General features: G+C 41.0%; 4 protein-coding genes across 4 annotated transcripts; 1 reads left to right on the forward strand and 3 right to left on the reverse strand.

Moving 5' to 3' along the window:
- On the reverse strand, window positions 1-1488 carry LOC104452244 (putative UPF0481 protein At3g02645). Its single transcript, XM_039314669.1, has one exon. It carries the CDS (start codon window positions 1486-1488, stop codon window positions 1-3), a length of 1488 nt encoding a protein of 495 aa, XP_039170603.1.
- Window positions 1489-5369: 3881 nt separating this feature from the next.
- On the reverse strand, window positions 5370-8944 carry LOC104452245. Its single transcript, XM_039314670.1, has 9 exons — window positions 8821-8944; window positions 8382-8557; window positions 7768-7949; window positions 7404-7688; window positions 7269-7327; window positions 7139-7175; window positions 6975-7046; window positions 6220-6544; window positions 5370-5867 (listed from the first exon to the last, which is right to left on the reverse strand). Exons 1-9 carry the CDS (start codon window positions 8942-8944, stop codon window positions 5484-5486), a joined length of 1644 nt encoding a protein of 547 aa, XP_039170604.1. The 3' UTR covers window positions 5370-5483.
- Window positions 8945-10239: 1295 nt separating this feature from the next.
- On the forward strand, window positions 10240-16654 carry LOC104450608 (3-isopropylmalate dehydrogenase, chloroplastic). Its single transcript, XM_039315508.1, has 11 exons — window positions 10240-10561; window positions 13028-13157; window positions 13249-13360; window positions 13627-13702; window positions 13792-13880; window positions 14467-14553; window positions 15089-15205; window positions 15301-15408; window positions 15509-15562; window positions 15645-15797; window positions 16340-16654. The coding sequence occupies exons 1-11, from the start codon at window positions 10342-10344 to the stop codon at window positions 16412-16414; spliced, it is 1221 nt and encodes a 406-aa protein (XP_039171442.1). The 5' UTR covers window positions 10240-10341; the 3' UTR covers window positions 16415-16654.
- Window positions 16655-16727: 73 nt separating this feature from the next.
- On the reverse strand, window positions 16728-19045 carry LOC104452246 (pentatricopeptide repeat-containing protein At1g80550, mitochondrial). The gene is made up of 2 exons (XM_018876360.2): window positions 17546-19045; window positions 16728-17251 (listed from the first exon to the last, which is right to left on the reverse strand). The coding sequence occupies exon 1, from the start codon at window positions 19013-19015 to the stop codon at window positions 17690-17692; it is 1326 nt and encodes a 441-aa protein (XP_018731905.1). The 5' UTR covers window positions 19016-19045; the 3' UTR covers window positions 16728-17251; window positions 17546-17689.
- Window positions 19046-19983: the final 938 nt, after the last annotated feature.

The raw sequence follows: 19983 nt of genomic DNA on the forward strand, positions 1-19983 counted from the left end.
TCATATGCTTGGGGCTTTGATATGGAATACGCGAGAACAGCTATAGACCGAGCAGAAGGCTTGCAATGTCAAGAGCATCAGGACTACAATCCCAGCCAGCATTGCCAGGAATTTCCATGGGCTGAGCACGTACTGCTTCGTGAACTTGCTGAGCTTAACCTTCCACCTCCCGTTGTAGTACTTGTTCACGTCCTCGATCGCCTTGTCCAAGAAGGGCACTTTTGTCAACCGGATCGACCTGCTCATCCCGTTCCACAGCTTCGCGACCTCCTCGTCACTCTTCAGTTGGTTCAAAATGACCCCTCTCTCTCTCAACAGCTTCACGTCCTCGGAAGTGTCTATAATGCCATTCATGAGTTCGGTGTAGCGAGTGAAAACCAATGGGCCTGTTGCGTTGGATGCCTCGTAAGCGACTAGGTTCCTCATGAACACCTCCGAGCTCACGTCCAGAGTTATGGCTGGCAAGTAAAGTGTTGCCAACTTGGCGTCGAAACTGATGCTAGAGAGGTTACCCTTGGTGGATACAAAACGGACTCCTACATTGGATAGGTCAGAGACCGAGGGGATTGTGATCTCCTCCACTGAAGGTGGCTCGTGAGGATTGCTGTTTTCATTTTCTGACATGCCCTCTTCTTTTACTTGGGATGAGATTAAGGACTCAAGAGGCTGTGCCAAGACTGACAACAATGGGATTTTAGACAGAATAGTCAATGGCAATTTCAATACCTTCGCTCGGTTTGAAAGAAGCAGCCTCTTGACAGTTTCAATCGGGCCTTTGATCACCTTGGAGAGCAAGTTCCAAATTTGATCGCAAAGTGGCCTAATATAATTTGTGCCGCTGGAAGACAACAATGACCATGGTGATTTTGCCTTTCCTTCCTTGTCCTCGTTGTCACCTTCCTCCTCACCTTCCTCCTCACCTTCCTCCTCAACAATCTCGGGTTGTTCCTGCACTTTGGGTACTATGGTTTCATACAGGAAGTCTAGCAAGTGGGCACAGACTGAGACTTGTATCTTGGGCAGCGCCTCCATCAGTTTGAAAGGTGAGACTTCCTTGTAAAACCCCATTAGCATCCCATGCAACATGTTGTCAGCTTCGTCGAGGGATGTGAATCGGAATTCCAGCATCTTCCTCAATATGAAAAGTGGGATTTGATTCTCTAGCATGACTATGTCTTTAAGGATGGCATTGTGTGCAGACTTCCTTCCTGTGTAATCGACCAAATGTGACATCCTCGATGAGACCCTGGAGAGCATCGTACCTTCTTTGATTGCATAGACTCGGAGGAACTCAAGCAAGAACGACGCGTCGATGGCCATCATCCATGCCAGCGTCTCCCCTTTGAAGTCCAGGTACTTGTGATAGCAGGCTCGGGTCCTCAACTCCAGCTTTTCCAGTTGCTCCACCAAATTATGGATCTTGATCTTTTGGAGTTGCTTCTGAGATCTTTTCGCCGCTGCAAGCTTGTATCTCTCCATCTCGTACATCTCCGGGCGCCAATGGTGGTATGGACCGATTGCCACTTGTTGCGGGTGTACAGTTCTGGGTCGCTAGACATTAATACTCTCGGACGCTGAAAATGGAGACTGGCACCTCGGTTTCATCTTCGAGCTCTTCCTCGAGTGCCCAGCGGATTTGGATCACCCACTGGTTCTCGTCGAAGATCTCACCCACTTTCGGCATCGATGATGCGGTTTGGACAAAGGAAGCCATGTTGGCTTAGCTGTTTAGTCCGTTCAAAGAAACTCTTTTGGGGCGAGTGTAGTGCAGCGAATAAGTTCTCTTAATAGATGCTTTTATGTAAACAGGTGCGTTTCTCAGCGTTGCAAGTCAGTCCTACTTATAGGTGCAAGCTATGTTCTTTCTATTTTGTCCAAGTCATCCAGGAGGAATTGAAACGGCTCCTTTTCAATAAGTAGGTTTCATTTTCCACAACCATTATCTTCACAAAAAAAAAAAAAAAATGAAAAAAAATATTCATTTATTTCACGCGACAAACATAATTAATTATATTTTAAAATAAACATATTGAAACTCGTATTTTTTTCATTGGATGTAATGATTGCGGTATTTCTCAAGATGTAATTGAACTGATCTAATAGAATGAATCCATTTTTCTTCGATTTTTCTCAATAGCTTTGGAATATATGGAATTTTTATGGCACATGAGAAATACGTTCCTTCGTAGTGGAGCTTGCAAGGGACGATGGTGTTGCTAACTTACGAGGTCCAACCCTTGCGCGTATTCAATGGTCATTCCCGCGTTGGCTTCATGGCATTAGTTTTCATAAGTTCAACGTGATCCATGAGACCGTAAAGAAGGGTTAGCGGCCCTTCACGCAAAGCTCACAGGAAAACAAAGGTGATAGGGAGAATATGTGATATTGTTCAAGAAAAGCGACGTAAAATGAGGGGTATAGTCAACTTTACTCTTGAACAAAGAGCCGGGCCGACACCGTCTCTTCCCTTATCTTACGGAATTTCAAAGCCGTACAAACCAAGGCGGCCAATTTGCATTTTGCGATTGCAAGGTGAAATTGCTGGGTACATGTAATCCTCTGTTGACCACCGCCCACGTATGTACAGTTCAAATTTTAAAAACTGCTCGTGTTTAAATGCACACGAACAGTTTCCATTTCATCTGCGCTATTTTCTGGCATCACAGCTTGCTATTTGCTGATGTTCTCTGATGCAATTTATAATCTCGGCAAAAACACTTCAGGAAAATGCAATATTTTTTTTCTTTTGGCCATAGGATTGTGCGTGGTTGGTTTCATTGTAGTCGGTAGTATATGTGAGCGTACTTTTAGGGGGAGAATTACCAAAAAAGTCTTAAACTTATTGCAATTATGTCAATCAGTCATAAACTTTTTTTTTTTTGGCTAATTTAGTTATAAACCTTTTATAATTGTGTCAATTCAGTCCATTCGGTCAAAATTGGTTGAGATGTGTACACTAGTCGGGGACAGCTGGCTGACGAATGCTGATGTGGCAATTTATAATATTTTTTTTTTTCGAAATTTTAATATTTTTATAATTTTTTTCCCCACCTCCTCCTTCCACCGGCGAGGCTTGCTCCCGTTGGCCACTAGTGAAGGCAAGCCTCGCCCAGTGATGGCGAGGTCGAGCCTCGCCGTCCCTGGGTGAGGAGCCTCGTTAGCCACCAGTGAGGCTACTGTCGCCAAATCTGGCGAGGCTCAGCCTCGCTTATCCATGGCGAGGTCGAGCCTCGCTAGATCTGGTGAGGCCTCTCCCTCGCTAGAGGTCGGTGGGGGTGAGCCTCGCCGGCCCTTGCCTTCGGCTAGCGAGGCTGACCTCGCTGGCCCTCGCCTCCGGTTGGCGTTCGCCGGCCAGGGGAAGGAGAAGGTGGGAAAAAAAGAAGAAAGAAAGAATTAAAAAATTCAAAAAAATATTTTAAAATTCGAAAAAAATAAAATAAATTATTTAAAAATTGCCACGTCAATGTTCGTCAGATGGCCGGCGTTCACTTCAGCGCCGACCGGCCAATTTTGGCCGAATGGACTGAATTGACACAATTATAAAAAGTTTAGAATTAAATTGGCAAAAAAAAAGTTTATGAGTGAATTGACACTATTGTAATAGGTTTAAGATTTTTTTGGTAATTCTCCTTACTTAAGTTTCTATTATATGACCAAGACTTTTATTTTGTTGATGTTTCATATTATTCGTATGCCTAAATATAAGTTGCGATCAATAGATTGTAACAAAAAATGATAGCCATTAAAGGCGATCATCTACTACAATTGTTCAATTAGTAATATGGGTGAAATTTGGCTAAACCCCGGAACCGATCCTTAAACCTATGATAATGTAATTCCAGATTGCAGGGTATGCAAAATAGGTTATAAGTTCCAAAAAATAAAAGATCTGTTCCAATAGTAGCTTTTAGGTTTCAGATGGAATCTATATGAAACTTGCAATGCCTAATTGGTAGGAGAAATTCCTTTGAGATGTCGTTTCTACTATTTTGAGCCTCTTGACCTTTTGTTGCTTTCTCTAGATGTCATTAAATTGGCATGGCACGAGCTCAGCTAGTGCTTTCTTACTTCCTTCACATATGGTCGACATAGTGTAGAACTTGTCTTCGCATGTTTTTTCCCAAAATACATCGAAAAAAATGCAGATGTGTAAAAAGGAAAGCACCGAAATATGCCGGAAATGCAAATATCATGTGATCATAGAGAGAGACCGAGGGGGGGAGGGATGGATGATTATTATTTGCGAAACTATGGGGAAAAAAAACATGTAACTTACTTTTAACTGCTCAGGACAACTTATGCCGAAAATGATGCCAGTGCGCCATTTTTTAAAATAAATTCCTTTTCTGTGGAAAGAAATTTCAAGGGCCAAGAGTCCCGGATGAAGAGGAAAAGAATCTTTGAAGAAACATGAAGTTGACTGGAGCCTCGTTTTCATGGTCACGCTCACGCCCTCGGGACCCCACATATTCTATCACGTGTTTATCACAAAAATTGCCTTTTTCCAAGACCTTACGTGATAAGGATGATCATCGATCGATCGAGGGTCAATCTTGAATCGACATTGAACCGGCCTAACCCTGTTGGTCCTGATCTATTTCTTAGGGAGATTGGGTCGGTCCTTAATCCTAGAATTCCTAGACTAACACCGTGTGAGTATCTTCGGTCCTGAAAGTTCTGGATCGGTTCAATCCGAATCAACCTTAACTCTATATATATATAAAATTTTAAAATAACCGGCGTCAACAACATTAAACAGCTCTTTAGTTAGGAGTTTAAGTAATTTTATATCATTCTTTATTAATTTAGGTTTTTAATATCTTTTATGGCGTCAATAGTTATAATTTACGAAGGGGGAAAATATTTTTGTAAGGTGTCCTCACGGCGTCCAAAAATGTATCTTATGGCATCCTGCTCCAGTATTCATTCTTTTTTGTCTCGCTCGCTTTGGGCCGCTTGCAGCTCAACATTCACTTGGCTTGTTGCTTCCCGCTTGACATTCGATGCTAATTTTGTTCAACGCTCACCTTACTTGACCCTCATTGCTTGCCTTTCTTAGCTGACATCGCTCATCATTGAACCTATTAGGTCGATAAGGTCCTCGGTTGCCTTTTTAAGAAGTATAAAAAATGAAATAAAAAATTATTGGTTGGTTATGAGTTGACCGTGAAATCGGACTGAACTCATTGGGTCAAATCCGATCTCCAATTGCTTTTTAAGGAATACAAAAATGAAATAAAAAATTATCGGTTGGTCCCGAATTGATCTTGAAATTGGACTGAACCCATTGGGTCGATCCGATCCTCGGTCCCAAGCTCAATAGAATCGGTCATCGATCTCAAAAAATGGAGGATCAACACTGTGCGGGTTAGTCTTAAGGCTAGGGATTGGACCAGCCCAACCCAGACCATACTCACCCTTATTACATGATGTGTTATAAATAGTATAATTAAATGAGAATTCGCACAGACCCATCGGCACAATTAACCTTGACCTTTCTCTACCCCTGTCTGATCTTCATCTGTCAGAGGTATAAACTGTTCGCTGACTGGGCGTTTCCGCCTCTCTCTCGCATAAATCGCCCAGAACACCAATGAAAGCATTACTGAAGCAGAAACCAAAGCCAACCCAACATAGATCCACTTACTATAGAGCCTCAGGGCTGGACAGTGATGCTCTTCAACTTGACGGAAGGTCTCTTGAACGAAAGAGCAGTCTTGCAGGTCAACAAGGAAGGGACCGTAGTGATATAAGCCGTAGCTTACATTGACAATGGCCGTCATCTGGGCATAATATACGGGTGTCAATCGGCCCACTGAAGTGCAAAGATTATTTGCTGAGACCTCGCAGACGTATTTCATCCATTCCTGCACCAGATTATTTTCGCTATGTTAATTGCAAAGCTCTCAGCAAACTCTGTACTAGAAAATCATCCTTCCCCAATTATGAACACACGACCCTTAGAAAGTTCAAAAAGAGAAGTGAAATCTAATGGCTTCTATCACTGAAAAAAAATTCAATACAGTTGTCTTAAGCGCGCTAGTATTGGGAAGCTGTCCGATGCAAATTATCCTAAATTTCTCTTTCCTCGATATGTATGGGAAAACACTGCGGATCATAACTATAATAAGTTTCCCAGGACTTGATTCAACTAGGCTGTCCCATCTCCATGAAGAAACAGCTTTTAATCATTGCTAATAGACAGATTCTCTGGCTTACCTGCGACGCACTGTCAAAGTTGACCTCCCCATCAGCACATCTTCTATCAGTTTTATCATGATTGAAAGGATTACAAAGGAGGGGCACTAATGGGCCAGACTGGTTGTAGTAAAAAGGGCCACTGCCTGCTGGAAAGTTGTGGTTCGAGATGTTGCCGATGAATCTGTTCACTACAAGGACCAACTGGAAGGTAACATCTTTGCTCTGCAACAAGGTCTCTTGGGCAGTTGCCTGGTCCACACAGGGAAGGATCTCATCCATGGATGTGTGGGCTGTGGGATTTTGGATCCATTCTTCCATGGCAACGCAGGTGTCGCCCATTGCACTAAAAATTTTAAAGAATAGAAGACTGAGAAGCAAATCGTAAGGCTTCAAGCCAAAACTAGCAGGTGGATATAGCATTACAATCGCTACTTGAAAACCAAAAAATGTATTTATTTCAAGAGTTACTGAAACTACCACCACAATCTAGTAGCGAGCAATATATATATGCTTTCATTTTTTATTTTTTTAACCTTTTTCAATAAGTAAGTTATCATTTAGCAAAAAACCATAACTTACATATTTGAAAAAGTTAGGTTGCAACTTAGTGGGCTTGGCTAGAAACTGTATCATAGGCCACAGAAGATGCATAATGAGAAATAAACTAAAGAAATTAGCCCTAACAAGCAAAAAATTTACAGTAGGGGAGATACTTTGATCTAAAAGAATTAAAGGCAAAAGACAGATCCTGAAGGATGATTCCCTGCACTTACTTGTGGAGAATGACAAAAACTCCACATAAAACGAATGTAACAGTGACCAAGATCCAACCGCAAATTGACAATCTACAAAAAGTCCACATAGAGATGAAAAAAAGTGGATAAAATGGAGCATACTTCCTGAAATATAAGGACATATTAACAGCTGAAGCACTCACAGGGACACAAGTGGCTGAACTCCTAAAACTGATAGAACTGCCAGGAGTAACAGTCAATGTGTGAGGGAATTTCGCTATAGTCACTAGAAATATACGCAGTTAATCTGATTGTGAGTACAGGTAGTCTTACAGAAGCCAAGTAAAGCCAAGAGCAGCATCATAGCTGCAATAATGATTACAGCGAATCTTCTACAGAAAGTGGAAACAATCAATCAGTACAAATGCTGAAATAGGAAAAGGTACAGAACATAAATTAATCACTAACACTGAATTCAACACATGCTGAATCTTATCCGAATTCTGGTCTGTTTTTCTTTCGATTTTGGTTGCTGCAGAATTAATCATTGTTTCTACTTTGTCAATGTCGCTCTGCACAGTGGGTGGTAAAGATATTTGATCCACTCCAACACGCTTAGCAGCAGCAAGGTAATCAGATACACTTCTAAGCTGTTCGACTGTAGCATCAGCCTGCTTCACCACATATTTCAGCATGCTACATGTGCTTCCATGGAACTTCTCCTGGCCAGTGAACAGGACGATGCTTCCGACACTTGAAGCACAGACAAGCCATCGTTCACATGATTTGCGTCACTTATTTTTGACAAAACAAAGAGAAGAAAGGAACCTACATTGCCGCTATAATGAATAGTCCAAGTAGAGAAAGAGCACATTTGGATTTTGAATTGCCATAAGACTGTTTGAGGCGGTGGCAGCAGCAGTGGCGAACACATATGATGCAAAAGCAGAGACCAAACCCCAGAAACCATATTGTGGCAATCACAAAAAATGGAACGGCAGTAAATCCAACAGACTGTTAAATGCAAGTAATTGAAATACTTTTAGTATTACAGCCATATAAACCAACGCAAAGTAAATACTGACATCTGTCAGCAAACATGTGGAGCTCTCTACTACAGATAAATGAGACCATCAACAAGGGCAATAAAAAATGGAACACAAAGGAAGTTCACCATCTGAAATCCAGCCACTGAAGATGTAGCCAATGAGTAATGCTTTTCTTTTTATGGGCAAGTCAATAAGGAATCTTAGAACTAACTCTGCATCACAGCAAATCTACCACGCATCCCGAATAAGAACATATTGTCACCCAACCTGCACCACCCTCTCTAGGCATATTTGTCATTAAGAATACTAAGTAAAAAGAACATGTTCCTGGTTATAATTTCATAAACTCATTAAGGGATCAAATAGAATAGAGAGGGAAGTAAATGATGACACTGACAAACAAGTAATGTCTGTCGCTGATGTTCCAACCCCCCTTGTAGTGCCTGAAATCATCCAGAGGGTCTCTCCTGCGTGTTCTCTCTTCAGCTAATACCAGCGTCGAATTCTGTACACCGCCTTCATCATTTCCTTCAAGAACTAGCCTCCTCTCTTCCCACCGAACAACGTCAAACTCTGCCAAAACGGCGATTTTTTCAGCAGAATAGAAATGTTCATTTTGTCGGAACATAATGTTAACCATAAGATAGAAAACAACGACAAGGAGGCCATCAAGCCCATGTAAGAACACACATGACCGAAAGAAACTGCCCACAAGTTGAACTGCCACACGGAACAGCGATCGCACATCTGGTTTAAATCCGCACTAGCTTCGTCGAAGATCAAGTTTAAAAATGAAGAACAAAAAAGAGGAGGACCAAAAATGAAAGAATGTTTACTCGGAAAGTCTGCAGCCGGTGGGCGGTGGAGGTGAGAACCGCGGTGAGAGAATGAAATGGAGACCGAACAGATGAGGAGAACAGCGAGAAGAAGAGGGGAGTGAAATTTGACAGAATCAAACATTATGCAACTTCTCGCTTGCTTTTTGGGCGTGGTTATTTGCAGAAGGAATGTGCTTTTTGATGAACGAAAAGGGTTTTGGCGCCTCGAACTTATCGAGAGGAAAAGAGTGCTCTTTTGTCTTTCCGACCTGAAATTATATTGAGCACTCCAAACGTTTTCTGTTCGTTTTGTTTCTTGCTCCTCGTAACCGCATGCACGTTCGGTTCTGAAACCGCTCTCTCTCTCTCTCTCTCTCGTGCAATGCTCCGTGCGGATTAATATTATCGAATCAGCCTCGCTTTCTTTGATAGTACGCATTCTTAAAGTGCTCTGTTTTGTCGTGATAGAAGTCCAGATTTGACGAAGTCAGGGGTATCTGAGTCGCTTCCTGGGGCCGTGGACAGTCAAGAAGTCATCATTTCACTATTATTACTAATGGGAGTAGGCCAAAATAAGATTAATGACTAATGGGCAACCTTCAATGGTTTCTCTCTGAGGAATAAGCATGGTCGACTCCTTTTTTGCCCTATTGAATGGATTAATTACATTCTGATGTTCCCTCTTTGGTTTCAACTTGGACCAAACCAAATCGTGTTACCCCATTTGAAGAATGAAGAATAAACTGTCTTCAGCATGAGAGCTTTGTTTTGTTTTGTTCCCCTTTGGAAACAATGAAACGATATGATAAAGCATCGAGTATGGAGATAAAAAGGGACGATTTGTGTACTTAAACTTAGACTTATCGGCCTTTAATTTGTTCAATTTGATTCATATAGTCCAAGGACTACTATATTGAACATTTACAAATAGTTCATGACTACATCAAATATTAAATCAAAGTTCATGGATTATATCATGCATTGGGTTCGGAGAGAAATTAAAAGTTTTGTCATTTTCCAAAGATAAATATTATGAGAAATAAATCACCTCATTGGTGGTCATGCGGTTTGTGCTCAATCCCTTTACTGAAAAGGAGCAAGTTTGAATTCTCGTGGTTGCTTGTACAACTCATCCACAGTTTGAGGGAGGTGAGTTCTCTTGGGTCGCCTCGGGTTTACGCCGTCGACTACCGGTTGTATGGCGGTTCCTGGGTCACCAAAATAAAAAAAGAAATATTACGAGAAATGAAATTTTAGATGATCAAATGTATGAGATATCAACATCATCTGATTTAATACTACAAAAAGAAAAAAAAAAAGATGGTATTTTGCAATTAATGTTAACTAAATTAAACAATCCTAGGCGTGCGCAAACACGTGATCAAACCGAGACGCGTGCGGAGAGTTGTTGTGACGTTGTCTTTCCGAACAGGAGCCGCCCAGCCGCCAACGTAGCGTCGCCCTCGCTCAACCAGAACTCTGCCACTCCAAACCTACATACATCTCTGCTTTAACTCTCTCTCTCCCCTTCTCTGGACAATGGCTTCTCTGCAACTGAGCTTCAAATCCCTCGGAGCCCCATGTCGCCACCGCAACCCTCCGCTCCCCAAGCAATGCCCTCCCAAAGCGGGCAGGATCCGGTGCGGCGCGACCGCACCCGCCAGGCGCTACTCCATCACTCTCCTCCCCGGCGACGGCATCGGCCCCGAAGTCATCGCCGTCGCTAGAGGCGTCCTTAGCCTCGCTGGGTCACTTGAAGGTTCCCCTTTTTTCTTCCTTCGACTTGTGTTCGCCGTTTTTTTTTTTTTTTTTTTTGGGGGGGAGCACCCTTCTGATTTTCTCGCCGTTTGATTGAAGCTCATTGAGCTCTGAAGTTTAGATTATGTAAAAGTTCTCCCCTTTTACGGTCCTGGATTCGTAATTCATGAATTGTCGGTACTGTCTACAAGTGAATACGAGATTTTCTGGGATGAATTGACTGAATTGGATTTTTAAGTGGACAGTTCAAAAAACTTTCCTATGCTGGGAGACTACAGCTAATAAGAAGATCTGATTTTTATGGTCTGGCGATTTTTTTGTGCCAAAACTTTCTTTGACTAAGAAAATTATTAGAGCACTGGAAGCAGAATCTTCATGGTGGCTCTAAAGTTAGTTGGGACTTTGTGTGCCTTCCTACGCAAGAGGGAGGGCTTGGACTGGCTCCATGGAACTTACATTGTATTATGAGATGCCTGTGAAGATTATTGAGCCGGGTTGGTTCTCTTTGGATTGCCCAGATTTATAGCACATGGTCTGTTTCAGCCTGTGCTGATTGCACCTTTGCTTGGAGAAACCTTTTGAAGGTCCTACTGTACCTTATACCTGTCATTAAAAATTTCTTAGGACATGGGAAATACACATACGGTAGATAATTCGCATCCTCATGGAATTCTTTTAGAGGTATATTCTTGAAGAGTTTTATATGATTCCAGTCTACCTATTAGTGCTAAGGTTTCAGATGTTATCTTAAACTCTGATTGGCACTGGCCTCATGCCAGATCAGACGAGTTGGTGGGTTGCAAGTGCCTTTGTGGAACTATTTCCCCAAACTCTTCAGTGGATGACAAAGTTCTTTGCACTGCTTCTTCTGCTGGTGTAATGAATTTCTTCTATTTCTTAGGAAATTGTTAGGAATAGAAGACTAAAAGTGGATTGGCATTGATTAAGTTGGTTCTCTCCCAATGTTCCTAGATTTGGTATCATATCTTGGTTGGCCATTTTAGAAAGACTGCTAACTACAAATAGGATCTTGAAATGGACTTCAGTTTCGTCCCTGCCATTTTGTCTCTTATGCAGTCAAGGGAAGGATTCTCGAGTACATCTCTTCTTTTTATGTAATTGCTCTGCTCAGATCTGGAGAAGGGTACTTTTGTTATGCCTTATTGATAGAAATCCTGGGAATTGGGATGGTGCTAAGGGTTGTAGTTTTAAGGCTATACTTCTGAAACTTGCCTAATGCTTGCCTTTATCATGTATGTAGAACTAGGAATGAGCAAATGCATTCACATTTTGCTCCAAATGTCGATCAGGCGCTTAAGTCGATTAAATTTGCAGTGACATTCTGCTTGGAAGGGGATTGTTCTCCTAGACATAACGTGGCTTCAGCTTAGGGTTTACAACTTTTTCTGAATTGGAATATTCATTCAATAATCTGTGCAGTTGAGTTCTGCTTTAGTTGTTTAGCTGAAAGCTGCTGCTGCTGTTTTATGTTTTGCAGTTAAGTTCTGCTATGTTGCAGGTTTATACTGGTGCTTTTGCTTTGATGAGGGATCGTGTAGTTCAAGTTGATATGGGCTTGTAATGGGATCTCCCCCATTCTTCTAGTTGAAATGAAAAGCTAACTATCCATGAAAAAAGAATTGGATTCTAGCAATGTCAAGGGAAATGATTTCTGAATGTAAAATTCATCCTCACTTCAATGAGGTTTGAAAACTAATTTATATTAGTTTTTTCTTTCTTTCTCAGGATAAGTATTTGGAAGATTGCTGCTAGCAATGAAATGCAACCTTGCAAAATCTCTAAAATTTGAATGCTCACTGCTGGGATTTCCTTGTCTTATATTTGGTTGATCGTAGCTAATTGAGCACCAAAGTCAGACTATGCAAAAGTTCTCTGTGTTACGTGTGTATCCAATCTTTCTTTGTTGGGTACTGGTACTTGTATGTTAAGTTTACTCTAGTCTGGGGTGCTGTTGAAGTGTAGCTCTCTGTCAAGTGTAAGAGCTTGTTGCTCGGTGAAATTGGTCAAATGAGCATTGAGGAATTTCCAAGTAAAGAACTGTTCAACCAAAGTTCATCCTTACTTCCAAAAAGGAGTGAAAAAAAATGTAGTCTAAGTCCTTTTATATGAGCACTAGATATTGATTTTATGAAAAGATTGCTGCCATTAAAAGACTTAATCTCATAAATTTCAGGAAGAGGAAGCATTGCTACTGCTGGATGATAGTTCCTTATCGTCTAATAAATGTGTTGTTGTAATCAAATTAATTCTTGGAAATCCTGCCAGACTTGAATTATAAGTATTTACTGCTAGACCACAGCATTTACTTTGATCTTTCCCCACCATTTTCCACTTTACTTTCATTCTTATTTATTTTCTAATATTAGCCCTAGATGTGGAATATCAAACTATTATTAGATCGATCATGGGAATGATTTCTTCAGTATTTGTATCTACTATGTCTTAGGTATTGAATTTGGTTTCCAAGAGATGCCTATGGGAGGAGCCGCTTTGGATTTGACTGGAGTTCCATTGCCAGATGAGACACTATCAGCAGCTCAGCAATCTGATGCAGTTCTTCTTGGAGCAATTGGAGGGTAATTTTCGTCCATGTGATCTTTCCCTCTTAACTATACTGTTCCCGCCTTCTATCATAAATCTTTTTCATTTTCTTTGCATCATACTAAGGTATAAGTGGGACAATAACGAAAAACATTTGAAGCCAGAAACTGGGCTGCTTCAATTAAGAGAAGGTCTTAAAGTATTTGCAAACTTACGGCCAGCAACAGTGTTACCTCAGGTTGTTTTTGGACCACTTTCTTAATTGCCTGATTTCATGATCTTTTTTTATGTTATGGACTAAAGATTCCATGGCAAGCTGCCTCTGTTTCTTTTGTGTGGCATTGGTATCTTGTGTTTGGTCAGTTTGCTATGCTTCTTATGGTAGTAATAATTCTTGCTTGACTATATTTGATTTCTTTGCATATTTATGTATGCACGTGTTCTAGTATTATGTTAATCACTGAACAGATGGTCTTACTCTTTTCTACGGATCTTCCTTCCCAGTTAGTCGATGCTTCAACTTTGAAGAAAGAGGTCGCTGAAGATGTTGATCTAATGGTTGTAAGGGAGCTCACAGGCGGTTAGTTTCCAATACTTGTTTGTCCTTTCGTACTTGAACTTTGATCAGTATGATATGGACGATTGTGTATTATTTCCTTGTTTGAACAGGAATATACTTTGGGAAACCAAGGGGTTTTAGTTCCAATCAAAATGGTGAGGAGATTGGTTTCAATACTGAAGTATATGCAACAAGTGAGGTAACTTTTTATTTTTAATTTTTTAATTTTTGTGTTGTCACAACTGTAAACATAATCAAATCATTTTCTACTTAATCAGGGTCTCTTTTCCTCAACCTATAAGCGATTACACCTCCCATGATGTCATCGTATGACTCATTAACTTGATAATGATAAAGTTGTAGTCTGCTCAATTCTGTTGATCGTGTGCATTATTCTAAGTACGCTTTGAAATTTTACTTCCTCCATCAATCATCAATGTTTTGTCTCCTTTGTTTAAAGGACTTTGATTAATATGTCCTACCACTTCTTCATTTTATGTAAACTTATTGGGCAATGTTTTTCCTCTATCAGACTGTTCTTGTGTGGGTTGGGAAGCTACCATAATTATTCTCTGTGGATAGTTGATATTGGTAGATGTAGCACAGTTGTAACTTAGAAGGCTCCTCTTAAGCTAACTTTGGGGTATTTCCTTTTCCTTTTTGAGTGTTTCAGTGGTATGCTTCCCTTTGCCTCTCCTGACTTAGACTTGTTCCTGAGATATAGTACTTCTTGTTCTTTTTATATTCCAGATACTTGATTGACATGATGCATATTTTCGTGGTAGATTGATCGCATTGCTCGAGTTGCTTTTGAGACTGCTCGAAAGAGGCGTGGAAAGCTTTGCTCTGTTGACAAAGCTAATGTGTTGGAGGTAGGAAATTTTGTTGAGCTCTTTGCAAGGATAGTTTTATATTGTTGCATGAATGCAGGCATTTTAATACTTAAAATTAAGGGACTTGGAAGTGTCTAAGATGATTTATCGAACCAATCATTCAGGAAGATTACTTGATGCTGTCCTGTCGTGAAGTTTCATGCTTTTGAGATAGTACTCTGCTTGGTGCAATCCTATACATAGATTACTGTTGCTTCAATGTCAGTTTTTGTCTAAGTTGCAGAACTTTAGATGCAAGTGAATTTGGGTATTTCCATATGACCTTGAGACAGGAAGCAGACTTTGTCTCTCTAAAAGTCGTCTCTTGTTTGTTTTGTTTTGTTTTGTTTTGTTTCTTTCTTCTTCTCTTCCTTTTCATTTATCTTATTTCTTCCTTTCTGATAGGCCAGATGTTGACTGTCACAAACATACTAAATACTGTCTCATCAGCTTCCTATGTTTGGTCATTCACTAAGTTATAATGCACAAAATCTTGGAGAGTAGTTTGAACTTGTTCCTTCATTTGAATGTCTAGGCATCAATGCTTTGGCGGAGAAGAGTCACTGCAATTGCCCTTGAATACCCTGATGTTGAACTTACCCATATGTATGTAGACAATGCTGCAATGCAGCTCGTTCGTAATCCAAAGCAGGTACGCTCTTCATGAACACTGTTTCTTCTCTCTCTGAGAAGACATCAGTTTGCCAGTGTGAGACCAGTTGTCATGATAACTCATAAACGATGCAGTTTGATACAATTGTAACAAACAATATATTTGGTGATATATTGTCTGATGAGGCTTCAATGATTACTGGAAGTATTGGGATGCTTCCATCAGCAAGTCTTGGCGAGAAGGTAAGAAGCTTGTTGATGTTTCTTGGTTTTAATTTTTTCTTTTTGGGGAAATGTCTACTTTTGGACCGACTTTAATTAAAAAAATATACTGTTGAAACAGGGGCCTGGACTTTTTGAACCTATTCATGGGTCTGCTCCTGATATTGCTGGACAGGTTAAGTCTGAAAGCGTGAACATGTTTTCCAAGGTAAAACAGAGAAGAATGTATTTATTCAGTTCTCTAATTTGTTGTACAGGATAAGGCAAACCCGTTGGCGACTATGTTAAGTGCTGCCATGCTTTTGAAGTATGGACTGGGGGAGAAAAATGCAGCTGAGCGAATAGAAGCTGCTGTGCTTGATACTCTCAATAGAGGCTTCAGGACTGGTGACATATACTCTGATGGCAATGTATGTGCTTTTCTTTCATTTCTGCAGTATGCAAGTTATTTCTCTCTTGGTGACTTCCTTGAAAATTCATCGACATATTCTTGATTCATTTTATACTTGGTGAATGCACTCGAGTTGTCAACTGAATCCAAGGCATGCAAAAGTGTGTGCCCTACAACTTTTTTTTTTTCCTTTTCTAGTGGAGGAAAGAATATTGACTGAAACTGGGAGAATGGATTCAATAAGGATATTAGATCGGAGGGACCTTATTGTCATGCTCGAGTGGAAGGAGTAGGTTTGGCTACGTACTTGGTGAAATAGCTCCATATAAAATTGACTTACAGAACTTCTCCACCTTTTTGGCACTGTCTCGATTTGAAAAGGTTATATTTAGCAGATGTAATCTGCACATAACTTGGGTGACGGCTTTAAAATTTGATGGATGTGCTTTTCCTGTATGCTCACTGCCTACTGGACATTTTCTGTTCAGAATAGATGATATGCGCGATTATTTACTGTCGTGACTTGATTAGTTGTGAGTTGTCTAACGCTTGCATATGCAGACATTGGTGGGATGCAAACAAATGGGTGAAGAGGTACTGAAGTCAGTGGAATCTGAAATTCTGGCCCCACTATAACTATGAGTATTTCATAATTACAAAGATCGCGAAGATGGTAGCAAGGGAACTGAGTTGCTGCTGTGAAAGAGCGGCTAGATCGAGACCCTATATCGAAGAGTTTAATATTTCATGGTAATGTTGCAATCATTCAGGTCGTGAGGACAATCCATCCATTTACCCAGGCTTTGTCAATTTGTAATGCAGAAACTAGATAAGACTAATTTGAAATGACAGACAATGCGAGATTCTCGTTCCTTATGTTTATTTTCGAATCTCCACTGGGCCGAGGGAGTCTAACATATGAATGAACATGAGACTGGAGATAGCAGGATCATTGAGGAAATTTAAAATAAAATCGAGCGCAAGGATACAAATTCAATATTAAATATGAGTAATGCTACAGGAGTGCTATACTGAGACAATCTACCAAATTTGATTCACCAAATATTTCGTTGGGCTTGCATGGATTGTTATGTAAATCCACAAATTGTTAGTTTGCCTTTTCAATACGTGGAGCATTACTCACCAAACGTATAGCTGAGACCACGAAGGCGAGAACAATTTTCTGAATCAGCTACCCTTCTCAAAGTTCCAAATACTCATTAACTTCGAGGGAAATCTACACAACTTCACGCTTCTGCTCTTTAGGCATGATATAAACTCACAGGAAATCAATTACTCTCCTAGATCTCGAGTCACATGTTTAATCCTTGAGCTCTCATCCCAGCAGTCTGCAGACATTCAGCAGCAGATCATCATTGACGCGCAAAACCGGCATTTCAATTGGTGGATCGATCTGGTATATCCACAATGGAGATGTTACGATTGCTCTTGAAGCACAGTTACTGCACTTATCTGCAGCAAATACGCGAAGCTTCATGTTATCTACTCATTGAGATTAACATCGCATAGTAACAAGGCATATTTAGCCCAACGTTACTAGAAAACACTATTTCATTAGCGATTCGCTTTTTGGTACACCGGCGATTTGGTTTGTTGAAATGAGTATTCTCAAACGTTTCGATGCAATAATCAGATTACATGCAGAGTACATGTTTTATAACCTATTAACCTAGATATGTTAGAAGTAAATTATATTATCTCTACTAATATTTAATATAACCAAAAAAAAAAAAAATCATGTCTTACCCTAACTCTTATGATCAAAAGAAGCCTTCTCCAGTCGAACCACATTTTTGACAAGGGACATTCCGCTTTACCATTTTCATTCCACCGGAGCGATCCATGCTCTGCGCAACCTATCTTTAGCATGGTGTTTGTAAGCTTCGACCATCAAGAACCTTCCTCTGATTTTGGTGCCAGCTCTGCCCTAGGCTTCGGGGAAAGACCTTTCGCAAGCATCTCCTCATCATACCTTCGAGCCATATCTATCATACCTTTATCCACCAAAGCATCGATCAAGGCATTGTATGCAGATTCATCGGGGCTGGCTCCTAGTTCTTCCATCTTATTCCATAACATTAAGACAGGCCTGAGAAATCCCCACCTCTCAAACTTCCTCATGAGCATCACATATGTGTCCATCCTAGGATCGATCCCGCTCCCGATCATCCTATCAAACAATCTTAGTATCTCTCTAGGCTTCTCCAAAGACCCAAAAATGCAGTTATATGTGACCACATTCGGCTTACAACCCCTTCTGCGCATTTCATCGAGCATCTCATACGCATCCTGGACCCTGCCTTTCTCACACAAGAGCTTGATGATGATGTTGTATGTCACCACGCTGGGCTCATAACCCAATTCTCTCATCTCCCTACACAACCGAATGGCAAAGTCCACGCCTTCCGAGAGCCCGATGGCACGAATGACCGTGTTATATGCCACAACATCGAGCTTAATCCCCTTCCTCTTCATCTCTTTGTAAAGCTTCACAGCCTTCCATGGCTTACGTCGCCTGCATTCAATGTCCATGTAAATCGAGTACGAATGCAAGTCCTTCTTAATGCCCTGTTTGTCCATCTCTTCCCAAAACTCCCTGCACTTACTCCACCACCCAATCTTGAACCACCCGCGAAGAATCATGTTACAGATCCTCGTCTTATCCACATCGAAACCCAAATCTCCCTTCTCGTCCTTGCCGAAGCAGAGTTCGTGAGCTTCCACCACATGCTTGTACTCACACAAGGCGTCCACGAAATTGTAATACCCCGTCTCGTCCTTGAGCCCGAACTCATCGAGCCTACGGTACGTCTTGGCGGCTTCATCGACCAGATGGGCACTCACGTACCGCTTGAACATGATCCGGAAGGTGACGTGATCAGGGAAGGAGAGGGGGTCGTCTCGCATCCGGTCGATCAAGCCCCAGGAGAGGTCGAATTCGAAGAACTTACCCAAGATGTCGATCATGCGGTTGTAGGTGTCGGTGGTGTGCTGGAAGCGGCGCTGCCGCGCGGCCCAGTCGAAGAAGTCGAGGGCTTTCTTCCAGTCGTTGGCGTAGCCGGCGAGGGCGTCGCAGACGGAGGCGGGCGACAGGTCTGGGGGGGCCGAGGCGGGGTGCGGAGACGAGGAGAGGGAGAAGCTGCGGAGGAGGAGGAGCCTGACGGGAGGGAGGAGGAGGAGGAGGAGGGAGGGCGGGGTGGGAAGCGTTCGGATCATTCTTTGCCTTGCTGCTGGAACTGAAGCGAAAGCAAGGCTCCCATGAATGCGAGGAAGAAGGAGAAGAAAGAGGGAGTGTGAAGTGTGGTGCCACCGTGCCGTGCCGCCCCTTTCGCCCCGGGATCAATGAATGGGCCGGGCCAATGGGAGCAATTGGACTAAGCTAATAATTTCAAACAGTCTTTTCACTCTTTTTATTATTATTATTATTATTATTATTTTTCTTCTTCTTTTTTTTCCTTAGCATTTCAAAATTCAATTAATGTTTAAGGCCAACACCTAAAATCTTTCAAAACATACAAATGGCGAATTTGAAAATATTTTCCTACTATTTCATTTGAGAAATTCCAGAGGAAAATAGTAAGGCTGCGTTTGACAATTAAAATAAAATTCAGGATATGATATGATTTATTCTATCTTACGTTTGGTGTTTGTTCAAGATAAGATAAAGTCGGATATAAAGAGGATATAAGCCGAAGAAAATTATTTTAGGAGGAAGGTGGGATAAATGTGGATATGATTTTTAATATTCATAAAATCTTTCAACACGTACAAATGGTGAATTTGAAAATGTTTTCCTATTATTTCTTTTAAGAAATTCCAGAGGAAGATAGTGAGTGCTTTCTTTTCCGGAAATCAAATAAAATTTCAGCAACGCCACCTTGTTTTCCTTTAAATGGAGAGCTCTTATAAGTACATTTTACTGGTGAAATTACGTACCCACTCCTATTCATTTTCCTTGCTGAATTGATTTTAGAACATGATCTCACACACAGGGCTAACATTGAAATTAAAACAGACATTGTCTCCTATTGTAATGAACATACAAAATTTATAAAGCTACAAGATGGTTGCTATAAGTTGGATTTCCTTAACATTATTAGTGTTTTGGGTTCAAGAATGTGCTCAGAATCATTGCCTAAATCAATTCTTGGCTAATCTATGAGGTGCTCATTTTGGTAGGTGAC

The sequence above is a fragment of the Eucalyptus grandis genome, chromosome 6 (assembly GCF_016545825.1).
Source record: "Eucalyptus grandis isolate ANBG69807.140 chromosome 6, ASM1654582v1, whole genome shotgun sequence".
In the NCBI taxonomy this organism is placed as follows: Eukaryota; Viridiplantae; Streptophyta; class Magnoliopsida; order Myrtales; family Myrtaceae; genus Eucalyptus; species Eucalyptus grandis.

What these genes read in the sequence shown, in the direction of transcription:
- LOC104452245 (XM_039314670.1), bottom strand. Translation starts at nt 8,944, where the DNA reads ATGTTTGATTCTGTCAAATTTCACTCCCCTCTTCTTCTCGCTGTTCTC. An exon ending in ACCGGCTGCAGACTTTCCGA is followed by an intron (nt 8,558 to 8,820) that starts GTAAACATTCTT and finishes CCGTTTTGGCAG; the next exon opens with AGTTTGACGTTGTTCGGTGG. An exon ending in ACTTTGACAGTGCGTCGCAG is followed by an intron (nt 5,868 to 6,219) that starts GTAAGCCAGAGA and finishes AATCTGGTGCAG; the next exon opens with GAATGGATGAAATACGTCTG.
- LOC104452246 (XM_018876360.2), bottom strand. Translation starts at nt 19,015, where the DNA reads ATGATCCGAACGCTTCCCACCCCGCCCTCCCTCCTCCTCCTCCTCCTC.
- LOC104452244 (XM_039314669.1), bottom strand. Translation starts at nt 1,488, where the DNA reads ATGTACGAGATGGAGAGATACAAGCTTGCAGCGGCGAAAAGATCTCAG.
- LOC104450608 (XM_039315508.1), top strand. Translation starts at nt 10,342, where the DNA reads ATGGCTTCTCTGCAACTGAGCTTCAAATCCCTCGGAGCCCCATGTCGC. An exon ending in ACAAAGCTAATGTGTTGGAG is followed by an intron (nt 14,554 to 15,088) that starts GTAGGAAATTTT and finishes TTGAATGTCTAG; the next exon opens with GCATCAATGCTTTGGCGGAG. An exon ending in ACATATACTCTGATGGCAAT is followed by an intron (nt 15,798 to 16,339) that starts GTATGTGCTTTT and finishes TTGCATATGCAG; the next exon opens with ACATTGGTGGGATGCAAACA.